The 18,082-nt window shown below is 46.6% G+C and overlaps 1 protein-coding gene across 1 annotated transcript in view; it reads right to left on the reverse strand.

Moving 5' to 3' along the window:
* PHC3 (polyhomeotic homolog 3) overlaps positions 1 to 18,082 on the reverse strand; it is a 132,229-nt gene that overhangs the window by 84,598 nt on the left and 29,549 nt on the right. Inside the window, 1 exon segment of the mRNA XM_033958076.1 lies at positions 11,715 to 11,825. Within this exon segment, the coding sequence (XP_033813967.1) occupies positions 11,715 to 11,825 (111 nt within the window).

The following is an 18,082-nucleotide window of genomic DNA, read 5'->3' on the forward strand; positions in this document are numbered from 1 at the left end:
AGCTGATCCAACTAGAGGTGAGCCAGGAGGATGTCCTCAGGCAGATAGACAAGCTAAAGAGCGACAAGTCGCCAGGTCCAGACAGCATCCACCCAAGGGTGCTCAAGGAATTAAGGAATGAAATAGCAGAGACACTTCAGCAAATATGCAACCTATCCCTAAAAACTGGAGAGATCCCGGAGGACTGGAAAATAGCTAATGTCACGCCCATCTTCAAGAAGGGTTCAAGGGGCGACCCGGGAAACTACAGGCCGGTGAGCCTCACATCGGTCCCGGGAAAGATGATGGAGGCACTGATTAAGGACGGCATCTGTGATCATATCGAAAAAAATGGACAGCTAAGGTCGAGCCAGCATGGGTTCTGCAAGGGTAGGTCGTGCCTCACAAATTTGTTATACTTCTTTGAGAGGGTAAATAGCCAGGTGGACAAAGGTGAACCCATAGACATAATTTACCTAGACTTTCAGAAAGCCTTCGATAAGGTACCACATGAGCGATTGCTCAGGAAACTATGGAATCATGGGGTGCGAGGGGAGGTCCACCGATGGATTAAAAACTGGCTGTCGGAGAGGAAGCAGAGGGTTGGTGTAAAGGGCCACTACTCGGACTGGCAAGGGGTCACGAGCGGGGTTCCTCAAGGGTCGGTGCTGGGACCGCTCCTGTTTAACATATTCATCGACGACCTGGAGGCGGGAACAAAATGTGAGGTCATCAAATTCGCTGATGATACCAAACTATTCAGCAGGGTTGAAACCACGGTAGATTGCGAGGATCTCCAAAGGGATCTTACGACACTGGAAGAATGGGCAAAAAAGTGGCAAATGAGCTTCAACGTGGGGAAGTGCAAGGTCATGCATGTAGGGAGAAGGAACCCGATGTTCACTTACAAAATGGGGGGAACAATGCTAGGGGTCAGTAAGCTGGAAAGAGACCTGGGAGTGATGGTAGACACGACATTGAAGGCGTCGGCACAGTGCGCCACAGCCTCGAGGAAAGCAAACCAAATGTTAGGTATCATTAAGAAGGGTATCTCGACCAGAACGAAGGAAGTCATCCTGCCACTGTACCGGGCTATGGTGCGCCCCCATCTGGAATACTGTGTACAGTACTGGTCACCGTACCTCAAAAAGGACATGGCAATGCTTGAGGGAGTCCAGAGAAGAGCAACTAAACTGATTAAGGGTATGGAAAACCTTACATACACTGACAGACTGAAAAGGCTGGGGCTGTTCTCCCTGGAGAAGCGGAGACTCAGAGGAGACATGATAGAGACCTTCAAGATCCTGAGGGGCATCGAAAAGGTTGACAAGGACAGATTTTTCAATTTGAAAGAAACCACAAAAACAAGGGGCCACTCGATGAAATTGAAGGGGGACAGGTTTAGAACAAACGCAAGGAAATTTTTTTTCACACAGAGGGTGGTGGACACATGGAACACCCTTCCGGAAGCCGTGATAGGAAATAGCACAGTACAGGGTTTCAAGGAAGACCTGGATAGGTTCCTGGAGGACAAAGGGATTGAGGGGTACAGATAAGAGCAGTGGAAGGTTTAGAGATAAATGTAGAGGTAGGTATAAAATTAGTCAGGGACTGCTGCTCAGGCAATATGCCTGATGGGCCGCCGCGTGAGCGGACCGCTGGGCGGGATGGACCTCTGGTCTGCCCTGGCGGAGGCGACTACTTATGTTCTTAACTCATCTTGAGGCTATGACGCTGGGCTGGTGCAGAGCCTTGAAAATTTGTACATAATCCAATTCCTGAGCATGTGTACATCTTCAAGACCTTAAAACATGTTCAGATGCTCAAGACCCTGCACAATAACCTTGAGATGAGGTAAGAAGAGAGATCCGGTTGTCAGAGAGAGAGGAGGGTGGAAGACAGAAATGGTGGTTATTGCAGGGATGCGTGCTAGAGGAGAGAAATGGTGCCTCTACTAATAGCCCACCCTAGACTTCAGAGAAACACCCAGTGTTTCTAATAATAGCCTGAGTGAGTATTAGAGAGAATACAATATGCACCTATTCTTTCTGGCACAAACATCCATAGCAAGTGTAAATATGCTGCTTACTTTCCCTCAGGCCAATTCATAAAGGCACTTAGGTACATATGTTACTCCTCTGTTCTGGAATAAACATCCATATGTTCTGTGAATGGAATCCAATTGCTTTGTTTGTGAAAATTTGAAGACATGGTCATCTGAGCAAATTATTTTATGAAAAGGAAATAGAACTAATGTTTTTGATGGTGGGTTTACATCAATTTTTAGATTTGGATTGTCTGGAAATATAGAAGGTGAATTTGTTTATTCTTAAAGGCTGATGATTTAAGTAAATGTATTGATTTCAACGTTTTAGATTACGCCTCTTTTGTTGGGAAGGAGTTTTCTTTAATTTTGCTTTTCTAACATGCAAACTATGTATAGAAAGGTGGAATACAAAAGTACTATTAAATCAAATTTATAAAATAGTACAACAAATAAATTGTGTCCGCCTTTTATTCTAGGAAACCAGCTATTACATTACCCTCAAACTCCCAGATTCTCTGCATGGCACCCAGATTTGGGTGCGTAACTTTAAGCGTGATCCTGAGATGTGCATTCAACTTAATTGGCTAATGAGTTGCTAATGAGCAATAATTTGCCACTAATAACCAATTATTGATGTTAATTGGCACCAATTAGGATTTGTGCATGCATCTGGATGCATGCTATTCTATGACATATGGTGCCCAAATGCCATTGTGTGTAGCTTTTGAGTTGTGTGCACTGTTACAGAATAATGGGTCTCTAAGGGACTTGATCAAAGCTGAGGGTTTAAAGATGGATGTTAGAAATAGAAACATGATGGCCCATCCAGTCTCCCCATCCACAGTAACCATTATCTATTTCTCTCTCCAAGAGATCCCACGTGCCTATCCCAGGCTTTCTTAAATTCAGACACAGTCTCTGTCTCCACCACCTCTTCTGGGAGACTGTTCCAAGCAGCTACCACCCTTTCTGTAAAAAAGTACTTCATTAGATTACTCCTTAGCCTATCACCTCTAAACTTCATCCTAGGCCTTCTCATTCCAGATCTTCCTTTCAAATGAAAGAGACTTGACTCATGCACATTTACATTACATAGATATTTAAATGTCTCTATCATATCTCCCCTCTCCTGCCTTTCCACCAAAGTATAAAGATTGAGATCTTTAAGTCTGTCCCCATACGCCTTAGGATGAAGACCACACACCATTTTAATAGCCTTCCTCTGGACCGACTCAATCCTTTTTATATCTTTTTGAAGGTGCGGCCTCCAGAATTGTACACAATATTCTAAATGAGGTCTCACCAAAGCCTTATACAGGGGCATCAATACCTCCTTTTTCCTACTGGCCATACCTCTCCCTATGCACCCTAGCATCCTCCTAGCTTTCGCCGTCACCTTTTCAACCTGTTTGGCCACCTTAAGATAATCACATATAATCACACCTAAGTCCTGCTCTTCCATCATGCACATAAGTTCTTCACCCCCTAAACTGTACCATACTCTCGGGATTTTGCATCCCAAATGCATGACCTTGCATTTCTTAGAATTAAATTTTAGTTGCCAAATTTCAGACCATTCTTCAAGCTTTGCCAGGTCTTTCTTCATGTTATTTACACCATCCGGCGTGTCTACTCTATTGCAGATTTTTGTATCATCCACAAAGAGGCAACCCTTCAGCAATATCGTTTATAAAAATGTTAAAAAGAGCAGGTCCAAGAACAGAACCTTGAGACACACCACTGGTAACATCCCTTTCCTCAGAGCGATCTCCATTGATCACTACTCTCTTTAGCCTTCCACTCAACCAGTTCTTGACCCAGCCCGTCACTTAGGGACCCAAAGCTGAGGGGCCTACATGACAGAAGTTGCAGATCACATGTTTGAACAAATCTGATTTCATACAAGTTGTGAGATCACTAGACTAGTATGCTGATTTTTTTCTGCCATTCAGCTACTAGGTAATTTGTTTATTGCATCTTTTGTGGTCACTCACATGCTTGGTCATGTGACCACTTGCCCCCTGACTTAACAGCACTCTAGTTGCTTGCATCTTTTTACTTTCACTTTCAGTGAAGCACTGTATGCTGTTGCTCAACTACTCATGTGTCACCTGAGGAAGGCGTCTCCATACGCCGAAATAGGGATCCTTGTTGGGACTATTATTTGCTTAATAAAGACCTTTATCACTGGTTGAAAAGACACCACTCGTGCCTTCCTTTATTTGACATACTTTGCTCCTTTCCTCTAAGACTATTTCCAGGTCTATGCATCTTACGTCTAAAGAAAAAGTTGCAAAAGCCTCAAATCCTTGCAATTTATATTTGCATTTCCATTAACTCTTGCCACTTTATTCTCTCAGACCAATGGAGAACAAGTAGTCAAAGGATGTGGACTCTAGTGAATACATTGTGAAAAGACATTTTATGTTGACATTTCCAGTTTAAAAAAAGCTTGTGGAAGTGATTCATGGACAGTCAGATGCTATTATAATAGCTTTATTAGTTCTATAGCTCAAGGGGGAATTCTGAGAAAGTTTGACGTTAAGGAGGACTGATCATGCATCAATCACAGTTGCAGCTGACCTCAGCTTGCTTACTCTTCTACTGCTGATCAAACAGGAAGTACTCCTTAAGTACTGACATGTTACGATATGTGTGAGATTTATTTCTGTAACCAGCGAGATGCTCTTAAAAAAAACCCCCAAACAACTAAATCTCTTCTAAAGGACTTAGCTTGGTGACCGCTTTCCCTCTACAAAGCAAATTAAATATATCTGAGAATATAACCAATTTATCATAGTGCATCAGATCTGGGAACTCATAAATCAAATGAAATGGAAAACTGTTTAGGCTGATTAGATTAAAGAGTAAATCTTACTATGCTAGCTATGATTAACGATTATGAACAATACAGATATTAAAAGGAATAAATTTATAGTGAAATAGAGGAAAATCATTTATACCCATCACTCAAGAGTTATGCAGTGGAGCCCTCAGAAGAACATTGTCAGAGGAAAGCTAACATAATTCAATCTTGTGAGATTTTGCTGCTTTTGGAAGTCCTACTATAGCAATAACGTAACGAGGCAAACCAAGTCACAACAGGGTTTGTTTGGAGGGCGCTCAGGAAAATAAACTTTATTCACAGCTCACAAACAAAATCATGTGATTATAATATATGTGAAGGGTGCTCTCAGTGTGAACCATCAGCGATAGGAGTCCAGCTCCGACACTTCACTTCTGGGTCAAGGCGGTAAGCCTCCACCCCCACACCATCATCGAGCACCCTGAGTGTGCTGAAAATTAAAGCAACCTTTCTCCAAATAAACCAATCAATCAATCAATCAATAAACCAGTGAGTAAAACAAATATAACTCAAACAATAATACCTGAGCGACTCCCAAACAGACCCTGCCAGCCAGACTCCCCGGAACACTCAACAAAATCAAAAATCACCATACAAAAATTGAAAAAAGAAATACTTATCTGGAAAACTTCTCACAAACTACCGTATTTTCGCGCGTTATACGCGTTTTTACCTACCGCGCATACCCCTCGCGCGTTATATGCGTGAGCGCGGTATACAAAAGTTTTAAAACATAGTTCCCACCCCGCCCGACGCCCGATTCACCCCCCCAGCAGGACCGCTCGCACCCCCACCCCGAACGACCGCTCGCACGCGCTCCCACCCGCACCCGCATCCACGATCGGAGCAAGAGGGAGCCCAAGCCCTCTTGCCCGGCCGACTCCCCGACGTCCGATACATCCCCCCCCCGGCAGGACCACTCGCACCCCCACCCCGAAGGACCGCCGACTTCCCGACAATATCGGGCCAGAAGGGAGCCCAAACCCTCCTGGCCACGGCGACCCCCTAACCCCACCCCGCACTACATTACGGGCAGGAGGGATCCCAGGCCCTCCTGCCCTCAACGCAAACCCCCCTCTCCCCCAACGACCGCCCCCCCAAGAACCTCCGACCGCCCCCCAGCCGACCCGCGATCCCCCTGGCGACCCCCACGACCCCCCCACCCCTCTTCCCCGTACCTTTGGTAGTTGGCTGGACAGACGGGAGCCAAACCCGCCTGTCCGGCAGGCAGCCAACGAAGGAATGAGGCCGGATTGGCCCATCCATCCTAAAGCTCCGCCTACTGGTGGGGCCTAAGGCGCGTGGGCCAATCAGAATAGGCCCTGGAGCCTTAGGTCCCACCTGGGGGCGCGGCCTGAGGCACATGGGCCCAACCCGACCATGTGCCTCAGGCCGCGCCCCCAGGTGGGACCTAAGGCTCCAGGGCCTATTCTGATTGGCCCACGCGCCTTAGGCCCCACCAGTAGGCGGAGCTTTAGGATGGATGGGCCAATCCGGCCTCATTCCTTCGTTGGCTGCCTGCCGGACAGGCGGGTTTGGCTCCCGTCTGTCCGGCCAACTACCAAAGGTACGGGGAAGGGGGGTGGGGGGGTCGTGGGGGTCGCCAGGGGGGTCGCGGGTCGGCTGGGGGGGCGGTCGGAGGTTCTTGGGGGGGGCGGTCGTTGGGGGGGAGGGGGGTTTGCGTCGAGGGCAGGAGGGCCTGGGATCCCTCCTGCCCGTAATGTAGTGCGGGGTGGGGTTAGGGGGTCGCCGTGGCCAGGAGGGTTTGGGCTCCCTTCTGGCCCAACTACCAAAGGTACGGGGAAGGGGGGGGGGGGGGTCGTGGGGGTCGCCAGGGGGGTCGCGGGTCGGCTGGGGGGGCGGTCGGAGGTTCTTGGGGGGGGCGGTCGTTGGGGGGAGGGGGGTTTGCGTCGAGGGCAGGAGGGCCTGGGATCCCTCCTGCCCGTAATGTAGTGCGGGGTGGGGTTAGGGGGTCGCCGTGGCCAGGAGGATTTGGGCTCCCTCCTGGCCCGATATTGTTGGGGAGTCGGCGGTCCTTCGGGGGGAGGGATGTATCGGACGTCGGGGGGGGGCATCAGGCTTTCAGGATGGGGACAGACCTTCAAGGGGGGACAGTGCACGGAAGTCAGGGGGGGTGAACGGAGAGTCGGGACAGCGCACGGAAAGTCAGGGCGGGCGAAAGGAGCGTCGGGCAGCATGCGCGGTATACCCGTGAGCGCGGTATACCAAAGTTTTTGTACATATCATCGTGATTTCTGTGCGCTATACCCGTGTGCGCGTTTTATACGGGTGCGCGTTATTTGCGTGAAAATACGGTAATAAGCAAAAACCGCGCCAGGAGAAAAGGTTCAACCACGCTGGTTTCGGGGAGGAGCCCTTCTTCAGGAACCTGACCTGAAGTCCAGCGTTCACAGTCAACTCAGTATGCAGACTGTCTTCAGTGTAATTTTTTAAGTCTGTAAACTGGGGTGGGGGTAGTTATTAAGGTGCACAATGGCTATAAAGCTTGTTACTTGCCATTTAACATGCATTAAGGGGCAAACGGCATGCATCATATCACTATTACATGTTAAGTTACCATAGAACACATGGGCATGGGGCCAAATGCACAGAACTCTGGTACTGCAACAGAAAACACCAGCTTTTACAGCAAATCTTTATTTTTTTATTATTGTAATTTGAAATACATGGCAAGCAATACACTTGTTTAGGTAAAACGAAAAGAAACACTTTCTAGTAACAAATACATTTCAACATAAGCAACAGTAAAATTCTTCTTAGACCCCCAACTCTAATTCTGTGGGGAAGTGGCCCAAAGGAAATAAGGGACTTAATTTAACATTAGCAAGAAAACAAAAATTAACGGATATAGCGCCTCTCCATTTCTCAACCAGCTTTTAACCCTTGAAGATCTTCTTTAAGTCCAGAAAAGTCCGTAAATGGTCCGGAACAAAAAAAGTGTACTTTAACCCAGCATATTTGATAAGGCATTTACATGGGTATGCCAACTGAAAATTAGCTCCCAGTTCTTTCTTTCCTTGCCTCATAGAAAGAAAAAAGCTTCCTCCTTTCTTGTGTTTCTTTATTAAGGTCAGGGTATATCCATACACGTTGTCCCAGGAAAGGAGTCTGTGCATTTCTAAAGTACAATTTCATTACAGCATTAAGGTCTTGCTGAAAACCAAACAAGATGAGCAAAGTGGCCCTCTCATCAATTTATAACACAGATGTCTGCAAGATCTCCGAGATATTGCCCAGATCCATTTGGACTTGGTTCTGAGATTCTTGATGTTATACCTGCTTCGCTCCCTCTTTTTTTTTTTTTTTTTTTAACAGGAATATGAAGATAATAGATTTTATTTAACGGAGGAATAATTTCAGGTGTGAAACTTAAAATTTTGTATCAGATATTTTCTGAACATTTCAACCACAGAAATATCTACCAATCTCGGAAAATTTAGTATTCTTAGATTTAGCCTTCTATTAAAATTTTCCAGCTGTTCTATTTTACTGTGAATCATTGATTTATATTTTATTAAGGTTTCATTAACTTTCAAAGCAGTAATATCCTCATTTATTGCTAGAAACTTTGATTCAGTGTCCTTTTTAATATCTTCAACAGTTTTTACCAGAGAGTCAATTTTGTCTACCAGGCTCAAGGTTTCCTCAGCAGATTTTTGCACTGTTCCTTCCATTATCTGGAGCATTCTCCAGACGTCCACAAGGGATACCGCCAGAGGAGTTGAGGTATCACCATCAACCCCTTGATGTTTCTCCTTTTCCGCGGCTCCTTGGTCGGCCCTGCTCCTCTTGTGAAAGATTGCTTCCACAACCACTTCAGTATCAGGGCTTCTTTCCAGCGTGGGCGTCTCCGCCGCAGGACACAGAGGAATAGTCAGATCTGGGGGCAAAAGATATACTTCTAGCTCCGAGATGTCCAAATTCTGGGACACCAACGCCACAGCACCTCATTCTCCATAGTTTAGAGGAGCTCTGGTGGTAAAGTCCAGCAAAGTCTGACACATTGACGAGTCCGATGGTGAGGGTCTCGTACCGACTACACCTTTGCGCTTTGAGTGCGGCATTACAGAGAGGGAAAAAATACAGAGCTCCGACAACTCGACCTCAGCTCGCCAGTCAAGCCATCATCTTGGCCACTCCCCCTTCCTTTTACAACAATTCTATAATACTGATCAATATTCAACACTAAGAGCATGCTAGTGTTGAGCATTGGCGGTAAAAAGGGGAGAAATGTGTCTGGCACATGTGCACAATCACCTCTGAATCACTGGAAAACTGTCACCTTTTCAAACTCTTTTTAAGGTCTGGAAATAGAAAATAGTCAGATGGAGCAAGATCTGGAGGGTAGAGTGGATGGTCTAAACACTGAAACTCCAAGTGCGGATAAATCTTATATTTTTGGGGATCCAAGATGGCGGCAGCTTACCCTCGGCGTCTCTGACTTCGGCCTGCAGGAGCGAATCTTTATTGATTTTTGCCTTACTCGTGGCGAGTATGCCACATTCAAAGAGAAAGGGAGTAGTCCAAGCCAAACCCCCTGCGGCACGAACTTCTACTCCCTCACAACGCTCCATGCTGGAGTTCATCGGGGCAGGTTCCCCTTTCATCGGAGCAGAGTCTGGCGGTTCCCCAGCTGGAAGAGAAGCTGGGGCTTTGGATTGGGAGGTTTCTCTCTCCCCTCCAATGTCAGTTCCACCGCCGATCCCAGCGCCTAATGCGGCTGACCTGGATGTGACTCCCGATATGGTAATCTTGAGGGAGGACCCGGCAGCAGGGGCTGCAGCCGCATGGAAACAGCTGGAGGCAGGAGAAACTACGGAGATTTCTCCTCAATTAAGAAAACCTGAGGCAGTGTCACTAGAGAGCATATGGGAGGGCTCTCATGAAGATCAACACAACAGTTTCCAGCTCTTCTAAAGAAATTGCAGTGCTCGTGAGTACTGTCAATACCTTGGGAGAGAAACTACAAAGTACTATAGACCAATTTAAAATGGAAGTATCCCAGGTTAAGGCTAAAGTTACTGATTTACAGACTATCTTCAGAACTGGTAAAAGATAAACTTAATTTGAATAGGAAAATAGAACAATTGGAAAATTATAATAGAAGATTAAATGTGCGGATTCTCAACTTTCCTCATTCAATTGGAGTGTCACCTATAGAAATGTTAAGAAAATATCTTGTTGAAGTGTTGAAGTACTCATCTGACTTAATCCCTCCGGTTAATCGTATATATTATATTCCTACAAAAAAGTCAGGAGCCACTCCCGATGGACCAGCTGTGGAGCAATTAAATCTTACAGATATGCTTGAATCATCTCCTACAGACTCCACAGAGTGAGCCACTTTATTGGTTTCTTTTGTGTTTGAGCATGACGCTAATTCACTTCTGAGATTATACTTTCAAAATTCCCAATTACCATTTTGGGGGAAAAGGGTCTGGATATACCCAGACGTCGCAAGACAAACACGAGAGAGACGTAAACTTTTCTTGGCAATGAGAACTGAGACAGTGACGCTGGGGGCAACTTTTTTATTCGCCTACCCTTGTAAATGTTTAGTTAAGTACCTTGCAGTGAAATATGTATTTCTTTTACCTGAACACTTGCGCGCATTTCTTGATATGAAGAAGTTGTCTACTGCTAGTGTTAACTAAAATTGCATAGGGAATTGCACTGCTAAGCCTATTCTTTATATATCAAGTTATAACTAGAATTATTGTTTCTCTTCACATTTTCTAGGAATTCTCTAAGGACTGATTGTGGTCTAAGAAGGTTTAATTTGTTTTCTTTGATAATGATTTAATTTTGTATTTTTACACCTGATTTTCTTGAACAAGGTTATCTTGTGTATATTTTGTAAATTCAATAAAGATAAAGTAAAAAAAAAAAAAGAAACTCCAAGTGCGTCAAAACATCCATCATTTTGCCAGCCTTGTGAGCAGATGCAAATCTTGCAAAAAGAGAACTCCTTTCCTCAGCTTGCCTCTCCTTTTTCTTTTCAAAGCCTCCTTTAAATGGCAGTCTTCTACTATCTGGTGGCTGAAAAAAACCCCTGTACTATTCATATGAATAGCTAATCAAGTAACAATGAGCCCATGCCATGGCATAGTGAGGGTGAGAGCTGGCTGGGGTGGTGGCGCCCCTCCCTCGCCCTTGTTTCCGCCTCCCGCAACCCCCCCTGCTGCGCGCACAGCCCCCCTTCCCTTCCCCCGTACCTCTAGCAGTTCACCATGCAAGCAACAACTTTGTGCTCCTCGCGACCGCTCTCCCTCTGACGTCACTGTCTATGCGCGGCACCCAGAAGTGACGTCAGCGAGAGCTGACGTGGTCATGAGGAGCACGTTGAAGTTATTGCTTATGGCGGTGTACAACTAAAGGTACAAGGAAAGGGAAGGAGTGGAAAGGGGCGTAGAGGAAGAGGGGTGCCAGCACCCACACCATGATGATGCTCGGAGCGGTCTCCCCCCCCCCCCGACCCCATGAAGTTTGTATCAGCCTGCTAACCATCATAGGTTATATGTCTGCTCTTGGAGGGTTTCACTGAAGTTCTGAAACATTCACAAGAAATTATATTTAAAAAAAGGGTATCATTATCAAACTGCACAACTGGATTTCTCAAATTTGCAGCACTAGATCTTGCCTCTGATCATTGGCAGGGCTACTGGGCTTGATGGACCATTGGTCTGACCCATAATTCAAAATAAATGTAAACATGGGACATTCTCCAGACAAACATTAGCTTTGGTTTTCAAGCTCTGGCTACCGTGCATTAGACACCCAGCAATTTCTGGACCGGCTCACCTGAGTAGCCACAGACTGACAGGAAGATGATGAAGATGAAGATGATGATGATGGAACAACAGGAATGTCAGACTGGACAGCAGCTACAGTAGCAGCAGGAGTAAAAATCAGCTGAGTAAAGACAGAAAAAAAAGAGAATTGGAGAAATAGGACAGAAGTACAAGTTACACACACAAAGAAGACAGTAATCAGATCAAAGGCAAAATTCTGGCATCTGATCTTTGGATATCAATGAATTTTAAAAGTTTGCAGCATTCACAGGTCACATATAGAAACCTCAAGCTAAAGGGGTCCTCAAACAGTTTGCAAATTATTAAAGCTACTGTACATATAAGCTGAAGTAACACTGTACCATGTCTAAAAGGCAAAGTTTGAACATTCCCCTTTCAAAACTGTCTAGGAACCAAGCACCCACACAACTTTGAATCTCTGCTTGGGGAAATTTTCTACTACAAAATAACATGCTTAGTTTTGAAAACTAGCTACCTTAGAGCACTTCTACTTTTCCCCCGATGGTAAAAGAAAATACGCTGAGTCGCTTTTAGCAGACAATTTGCCTGGATGTCTTTTAAAAACTTGCCCTTTAGATAATTCTGTTAACCGCAATGAACTACCTAGTATATAGTGGTATATAAATGTTATGTTATACACTCCTCCCTCCATATCTGCGGTGGTGGGACATAACCACGAATATGGAAAAAACACAAATAACTTTTTATATGTTATTCGCGATTTTTTGTAAAAGCCACTGTTATTACTATTGAAACCGTGAATTTTTTATGCGGTGGGAGACCTGACCTGTTCCTGAAGGAGAGGCAATATCAGTTAAGAAAGCAGTGATTTTGAGGCTGATAGCAGGCAAGTAGCGATTTGCAGCGATTTTGAGGCTGAAAGCAGGCAAGTAGCGATTTTGAGGCTGATAGCAGGGAAGTACTGTAGCAATTTTCTCTGTGCATGCTGGGAAGCAGTGGTTTTCTTTGTGCATGCTTGGAAGCAGCGATTTTGAGGGTGAAAGCTTGGAAGCAGCGATTTTGAGGGTGAAAGCTTGGAAGCAATGATTTTCTGAGTAAAAGCTGGTAAGCACCAAACATTTTTATCAGTACAGTACAGGTACTTTACTCATGATGTAATTTGGGGGGAGGGGAGGAGTCAGCATGTGAATAATCGTGAATAAGCAAAAACCGCGAGTGATGAAACCACGATTACAGAGGGAGACATGTTTAGGACTGCATCACACATAAGTACATACAAAGCACAGCTTCTCAATTTCAACTCGTCTGCTTCTCTTGTGCTAGCCAGGACCAGGAAACAGTGTGAAAGGGTAGGGTTCCAAATGGACTTAAGAAAAGATCTCAAGTAAACCATAGAATGAGATACAAGATAGGGTTTGACAGGTTGCCTGAAGTAAAACTCTGACAATTGAACTAGAACATTAAAAAAACATAATAGCTATACTGGGTCAGACCAATGGTCCATCTAGCCCAGTATCCTGCTTCTAACAGGGCATGGATGAACATGTGACAAACTGCATGGTTTCGATTGACATTTCTGGTGCTTTTGACTCCATTGATATAAATTTGTTATTGAGAAAACGGGAAAATTTAGGAATGAGAGGTACTGTTTTGCAATGGTTTAAATCATACCTATTTGACCGTACTTTTAAGAGTGTATGATGGTTGTATGGCATCAGAGAAGGCTCCAGTTGGGAAAGGTGTATCTCAGAGATCTGCATTATCAGTGCTACTGTGTCATTAGAAGAAGTGTTTGAACAACTGCAAGTCTGATATTGACAATATGCTGACGATATTTTATTTTTTCTTTCCAGTACACAAATTGGGGGGTGGGGGGGGGGCAGATCTGCAACACTACAAATGGTTATATTTCAAAGACAGATGAGTGGTCATGGCCTGTGTTTAAATTTAGGAAAAACAGAGGTGATGGAGAAGTGGGGAAGAGACGTGGCCTGAATCCTTATGTGTTTTAGGGGTGAGATTACCTATTAAGAAGGAAATGACAGTTTTAGGAGTTATTTTGGACCCAGGTTTTGACCGTTAAATTACAGATTGTTAAGACTGTAAAGGCATGTTTTGGTCAACTTCATATGCTTCATTGCCTTAAACCATGATTTTGACTTATGATTTGGAACTGTTGTACAAGGAATGGTTTTGTCAAGGTTGGACTATTGCAATGCACTCTATCTTGGAATTTCCAAGACAACAGGAAGAGCGTTACAATTGATACATAATGCTGCAGCCAGGTGTAGATAGGGTGGCACATACGATACCAATTTTGAAGAAATTATACTGGTTACCAGTTTTACTTTGAGTACAACACAAGGTTATTTCTGTGATCCATCAAACTTTTTACCATCAAACACCGTGGTATTTTCAACAAGTCATTGTGAACCATAAACCGGGCACATCTTTACGATCTGAAAATAAAAATTTATTGACCTCAAGGAAGCAAGGTTACTTTTCAGACACCAGAGCAATGACATTCTGCATAGCTGGTGTTAAGATGTGAAATGCTTCGGTGGGTCAGTTGCAACAATGTATTGATCGGTTTCAATTCAAGAAATGACTAAAAGCCCAATTGTTTGTCACCACATTCTTATGACTTCAACAGTTCTTTGGAAAAGAAAAGATAGTTTGGTGCAAAGGGTTTTATAAATGCATGCAATGCAGCATATGTACTTCTACTTTACAAGTCAAATCTTTTACGAACCCTAATGATGGTAAAGAAAGCACAGTTACTTACCGTAACAGGTGTTATCCAGGGACAGCAGGCAGATATTCTTAACACATGGGTGACGTCACCGACGGAGCCCTCGGTACGGACCTTTTAACTAGAAGTTTCTAGTTGGCCGCACCGCGCGTGCGCGAGTGCCTTCCCGCCCGACGGAGGAGTGCGTGGTCCCCAGTTAGGATAAGCCAGCTAAGAAGCCAACCCGGGGAGGTGGGTGGGACTTAAGAATATCTGCCTGCTGTCCCTGGATAACACCTGTTACGGTAAGTAACTGTGCTTTATCCCAGGACAAGCAGGCAGCATATTCTTAACACATGGGTGACCTCCAAGCTAACAAAGAGGGAGGAGGGATGGTTGGCCATTAGGAAAATAAATTTTGTAACACAGATTGGCCGAAGTGTCCATCCCGTCTGGAGAACGCATCCAGACAGTAGTGAGTAGTGAACGTGTGAACTGAGGACCAAGTGGCCGCCTTGCAGATTTCCTCGATGGGCGTGGAACGGAGGAAAGCCACAGAAGCAGCCATAGCTCGGACTCTGTGGGCCGTGACAGATCCTTCCAGTGAGAGACCGGCCCGAGCATAACAGAAGGCAATACAGGCAGCAAGCCAATTTGAAAGTGTCCGTTTGGAGACAGGACGGCCCAAACGGTTGGGATCGAAAGACAAAAAGAGCTGAGGGGATGTTCGGTGAGCTCTGGTACGATCAAGGTAGTAAGCAAGGGCACGCTTACAATCCAGCGTGTGCAACGCCTGTTCTCCAGGATGCGAGTGAGGCTTAGGGAAGAAGACGGGAAGCACAATGGACTGGTTGAGGTGAAAAGCTGAGACCACCTTGGGAAGGAATTTAGGGTGGGTACGCAGAACAACCTTGTCATGGTGAAAAACAGTGAACGGTGGGTCGGCAACCAGTGCATGCAGTTCGCTAACCCTCCTGGCAGAGGTGATGGCAATTAGGAAAAGCACCTTCCAGGTAAGAAGCCTGAATGAAGCTGTGGCAAGAGGCTCAAACGGAGGTTTCATGAGAGCAGAGAGAACCACATTCAGGTCCCAGACGACGGGAGGAGGCTTGAGAGGCGGTTTGATGTTGAAGAGCCCTCTCATAAATCTTGAAACCAGAGGATGAGCCGTGAGGGGTTTTCCGAGAATAGGCTCGTGAAACGCAGTGATGGCACTGAGGTGGACTCTGATGGAGGTGGTTTTGAGGCCAGCGTTGGACAGCGAGAGCAAATATTCCAAGACAGTTTCCACCGCCAAAGAGGTGGGTTCTTGATGATGCCGGAGACACCACGAGGAGAATCTGGTCCACTTCTGATGGTAACATTGGAGAGTGGCCGGTTTCCTGGAGGCGTCCAAAATGAGGCGGACCGGTTGAGATAGATTCTCCGGAGAGGTCAGCCCGAGAGAAACCAAGCTGTCAGGTGGAGGGAAGACAGGTTGGGATGTAGTAGAGACTGATTCTGCTGTGTAAGTAGAGTAGGAAACACAGGAAGAGGAATGGGCTCCCTGGAGCTGAGTTGAAGCAGAAGGGAGAACCAGTGTTGACGAGGCCACCGAGGGGCGATGAGGATCATGGTGGCATTGTCCTTGCGGAGTTTGGACAAGGTCCGCAACATCAAAGGAAGTGGAGGGAAGGCATAGAGGAACCGATCCCTCCAGTTGAGCAGGAATGCATCCGGGGCCAGACGGTGAGGAGAGAAGAGTCTGGAACAGAATTGGGGCAGCTGATGGTTGTGAGGTGCTGCAAAGAGGTCCACCTGCGGAGTGCCCCATCGAGCAAAGATGGAGAGTAGAGTCGGAGGGTCCAACGTCCACTCGTGAGGTTGAAGGATGCGGCTGAGATTGTCGGCCAGAGAGTTCTGTTCGCCCTGGATATAGACCGCCCTGAGAAAGAGATTGCGGTCCGTGGCCCAGGTCCAGATGCGCAGAGCCTCCAGACAAAGGGGGCGAGATCCGGTGCCGCCTTGCTTGTTTATGTAGTACATGGCGACTTGATTGTCTGTGCATAGGAGGAGGACTTGAGGACAGAGAAGATGTTGGAAAGCCTTGAGGGCGTAGAACATGGCTCTGAGTTCCAGGAAATTGATGTGATGACGACGCTCCTGTGGGGTCCAAAGTCCCTGGGTGCGTAGATCTCCCAGGTGAGCTCCCCACGCGTAGGGGGACGCATCTGTGGTGATGATCATAGAGTGGGGGGGCAGATGGAAAAGAAGACCCCTGGAAAGATTTGAGGAGTTCAACCACCATTGGAGAGATTGCTGAAGAGATGATGTCACAGAGATGGGATGAGAAAGAAGATCCGTAGTCTGTGACCACTGGTTGGCGAGCGTCCACTGAGGTGTACGAAGGTGGAGACGAGCCAGAGGAAGGACATGCACTGTCGAGGCCATGTGACCCAGGAGGACCATCATCTGTCGAGCAGGAATGGAGGGATGCATGAGTACCTGACGGCAGAGATGGAGCAGAGTCTGCTTGCGATCGGAGGGGAGAAAAGCCCTCATTAGCGTGGTGTCCAGAACTGCTCCAATGAATTGAAGTCGCTGGGTGGGAAGCAGATGCGACTTGGGGTAGTTGATCTCGAACCCCAGGAGGTGGAGGAGAGAGATGGTGTGATGAGTAGCCTGTAGCACAAGTGGAGACGTAGGTGCTTTCACCAACCAATCGTCCAAATAGGGGAACACCTGGAGGTTGTGAGACCTGAGGAAGGCCGCTACCACTATAAGGCACTTGGTGAAGACCCTGGGTGAGGAGGCGAGGCCGAACGGTAGCACCTTGTACTGATAGTGGTGGTGCAGTACCTGGAACCGCAGGTAGCGGCGAGAATGTTGATGGATGGAGATGTGAGTGTAGGCCTCTTTGAGGTCCAGGGAACATAGCCAGTCGTGTTGAGAAAGAAGAGGGTAGAGCGTGGCAAGGGAGAGCATTCTGAACTTCTCCTTGACCAGACACTTGTTGAGGTCCCTGAGATCGAGAATGGGACGGAGGTCTCCCGTCTTTTTGGGTACCAGGAAGTAGCGGGAGTAGAATCCCTGCCCCCTTTGATCTGGAGGTACTTCTTCGATGGCATTGAGAAGGAGGAGGGATTGAACCTCCCTCAGGAGGAGGGGGGTTTGAGATGAGTTTGAAGCAGACTCTACGGGAAGGTTGTCCGGAGGCAGAGTCTGGAAGTTGAGAGAGTAGCCGTGGCGGATGATGTTGAGGACCCACTGGTCCGACGTGATGACTTCCCAACGGCTTGAGAAAATGGTGAGACGACCCCCGATAGGCTGTGGAAGAGGCAGCGAGGGTGGATGACTGGCTATGCCCTGGAGAGAAGAGTCAAAAGGGCTGAGATTGTTTAGCAGGCTGAGGAGGCTTGGAGGGTTGAGTGGCCTGAGACCGAGCCTGGGCATGGTGCTGCTGTTGACGGGGTCGCCGAGATTGTTGGGGAGGCGGATTGAGTGGCCTGGCTGAGAACCTCCGCTGGTAAGATGATTGAGGCCGATAGGGTCGAGCAGGCGGAGCCTTCTTTTTCGGCTTGATCAGGGTGTCCCACCTGGTCTCATGGGCAGAGAGTTTCTGGGTGGTGGAATCCAGTGACTCTCCAAAAAGCTCATCCCCGAGACAGGGGGCGTTGGCCAGGCGG

Source organism: Geotrypetes seraphini, chromosome 9 (assembly GCF_902459505.1).
Source record: "Geotrypetes seraphini chromosome 9, aGeoSer1.1, whole genome shotgun sequence".
NCBI lineage: Eukaryota > Metazoa > Chordata > Amphibia > Gymnophiona > Dermophiidae > Geotrypetes > Geotrypetes seraphini.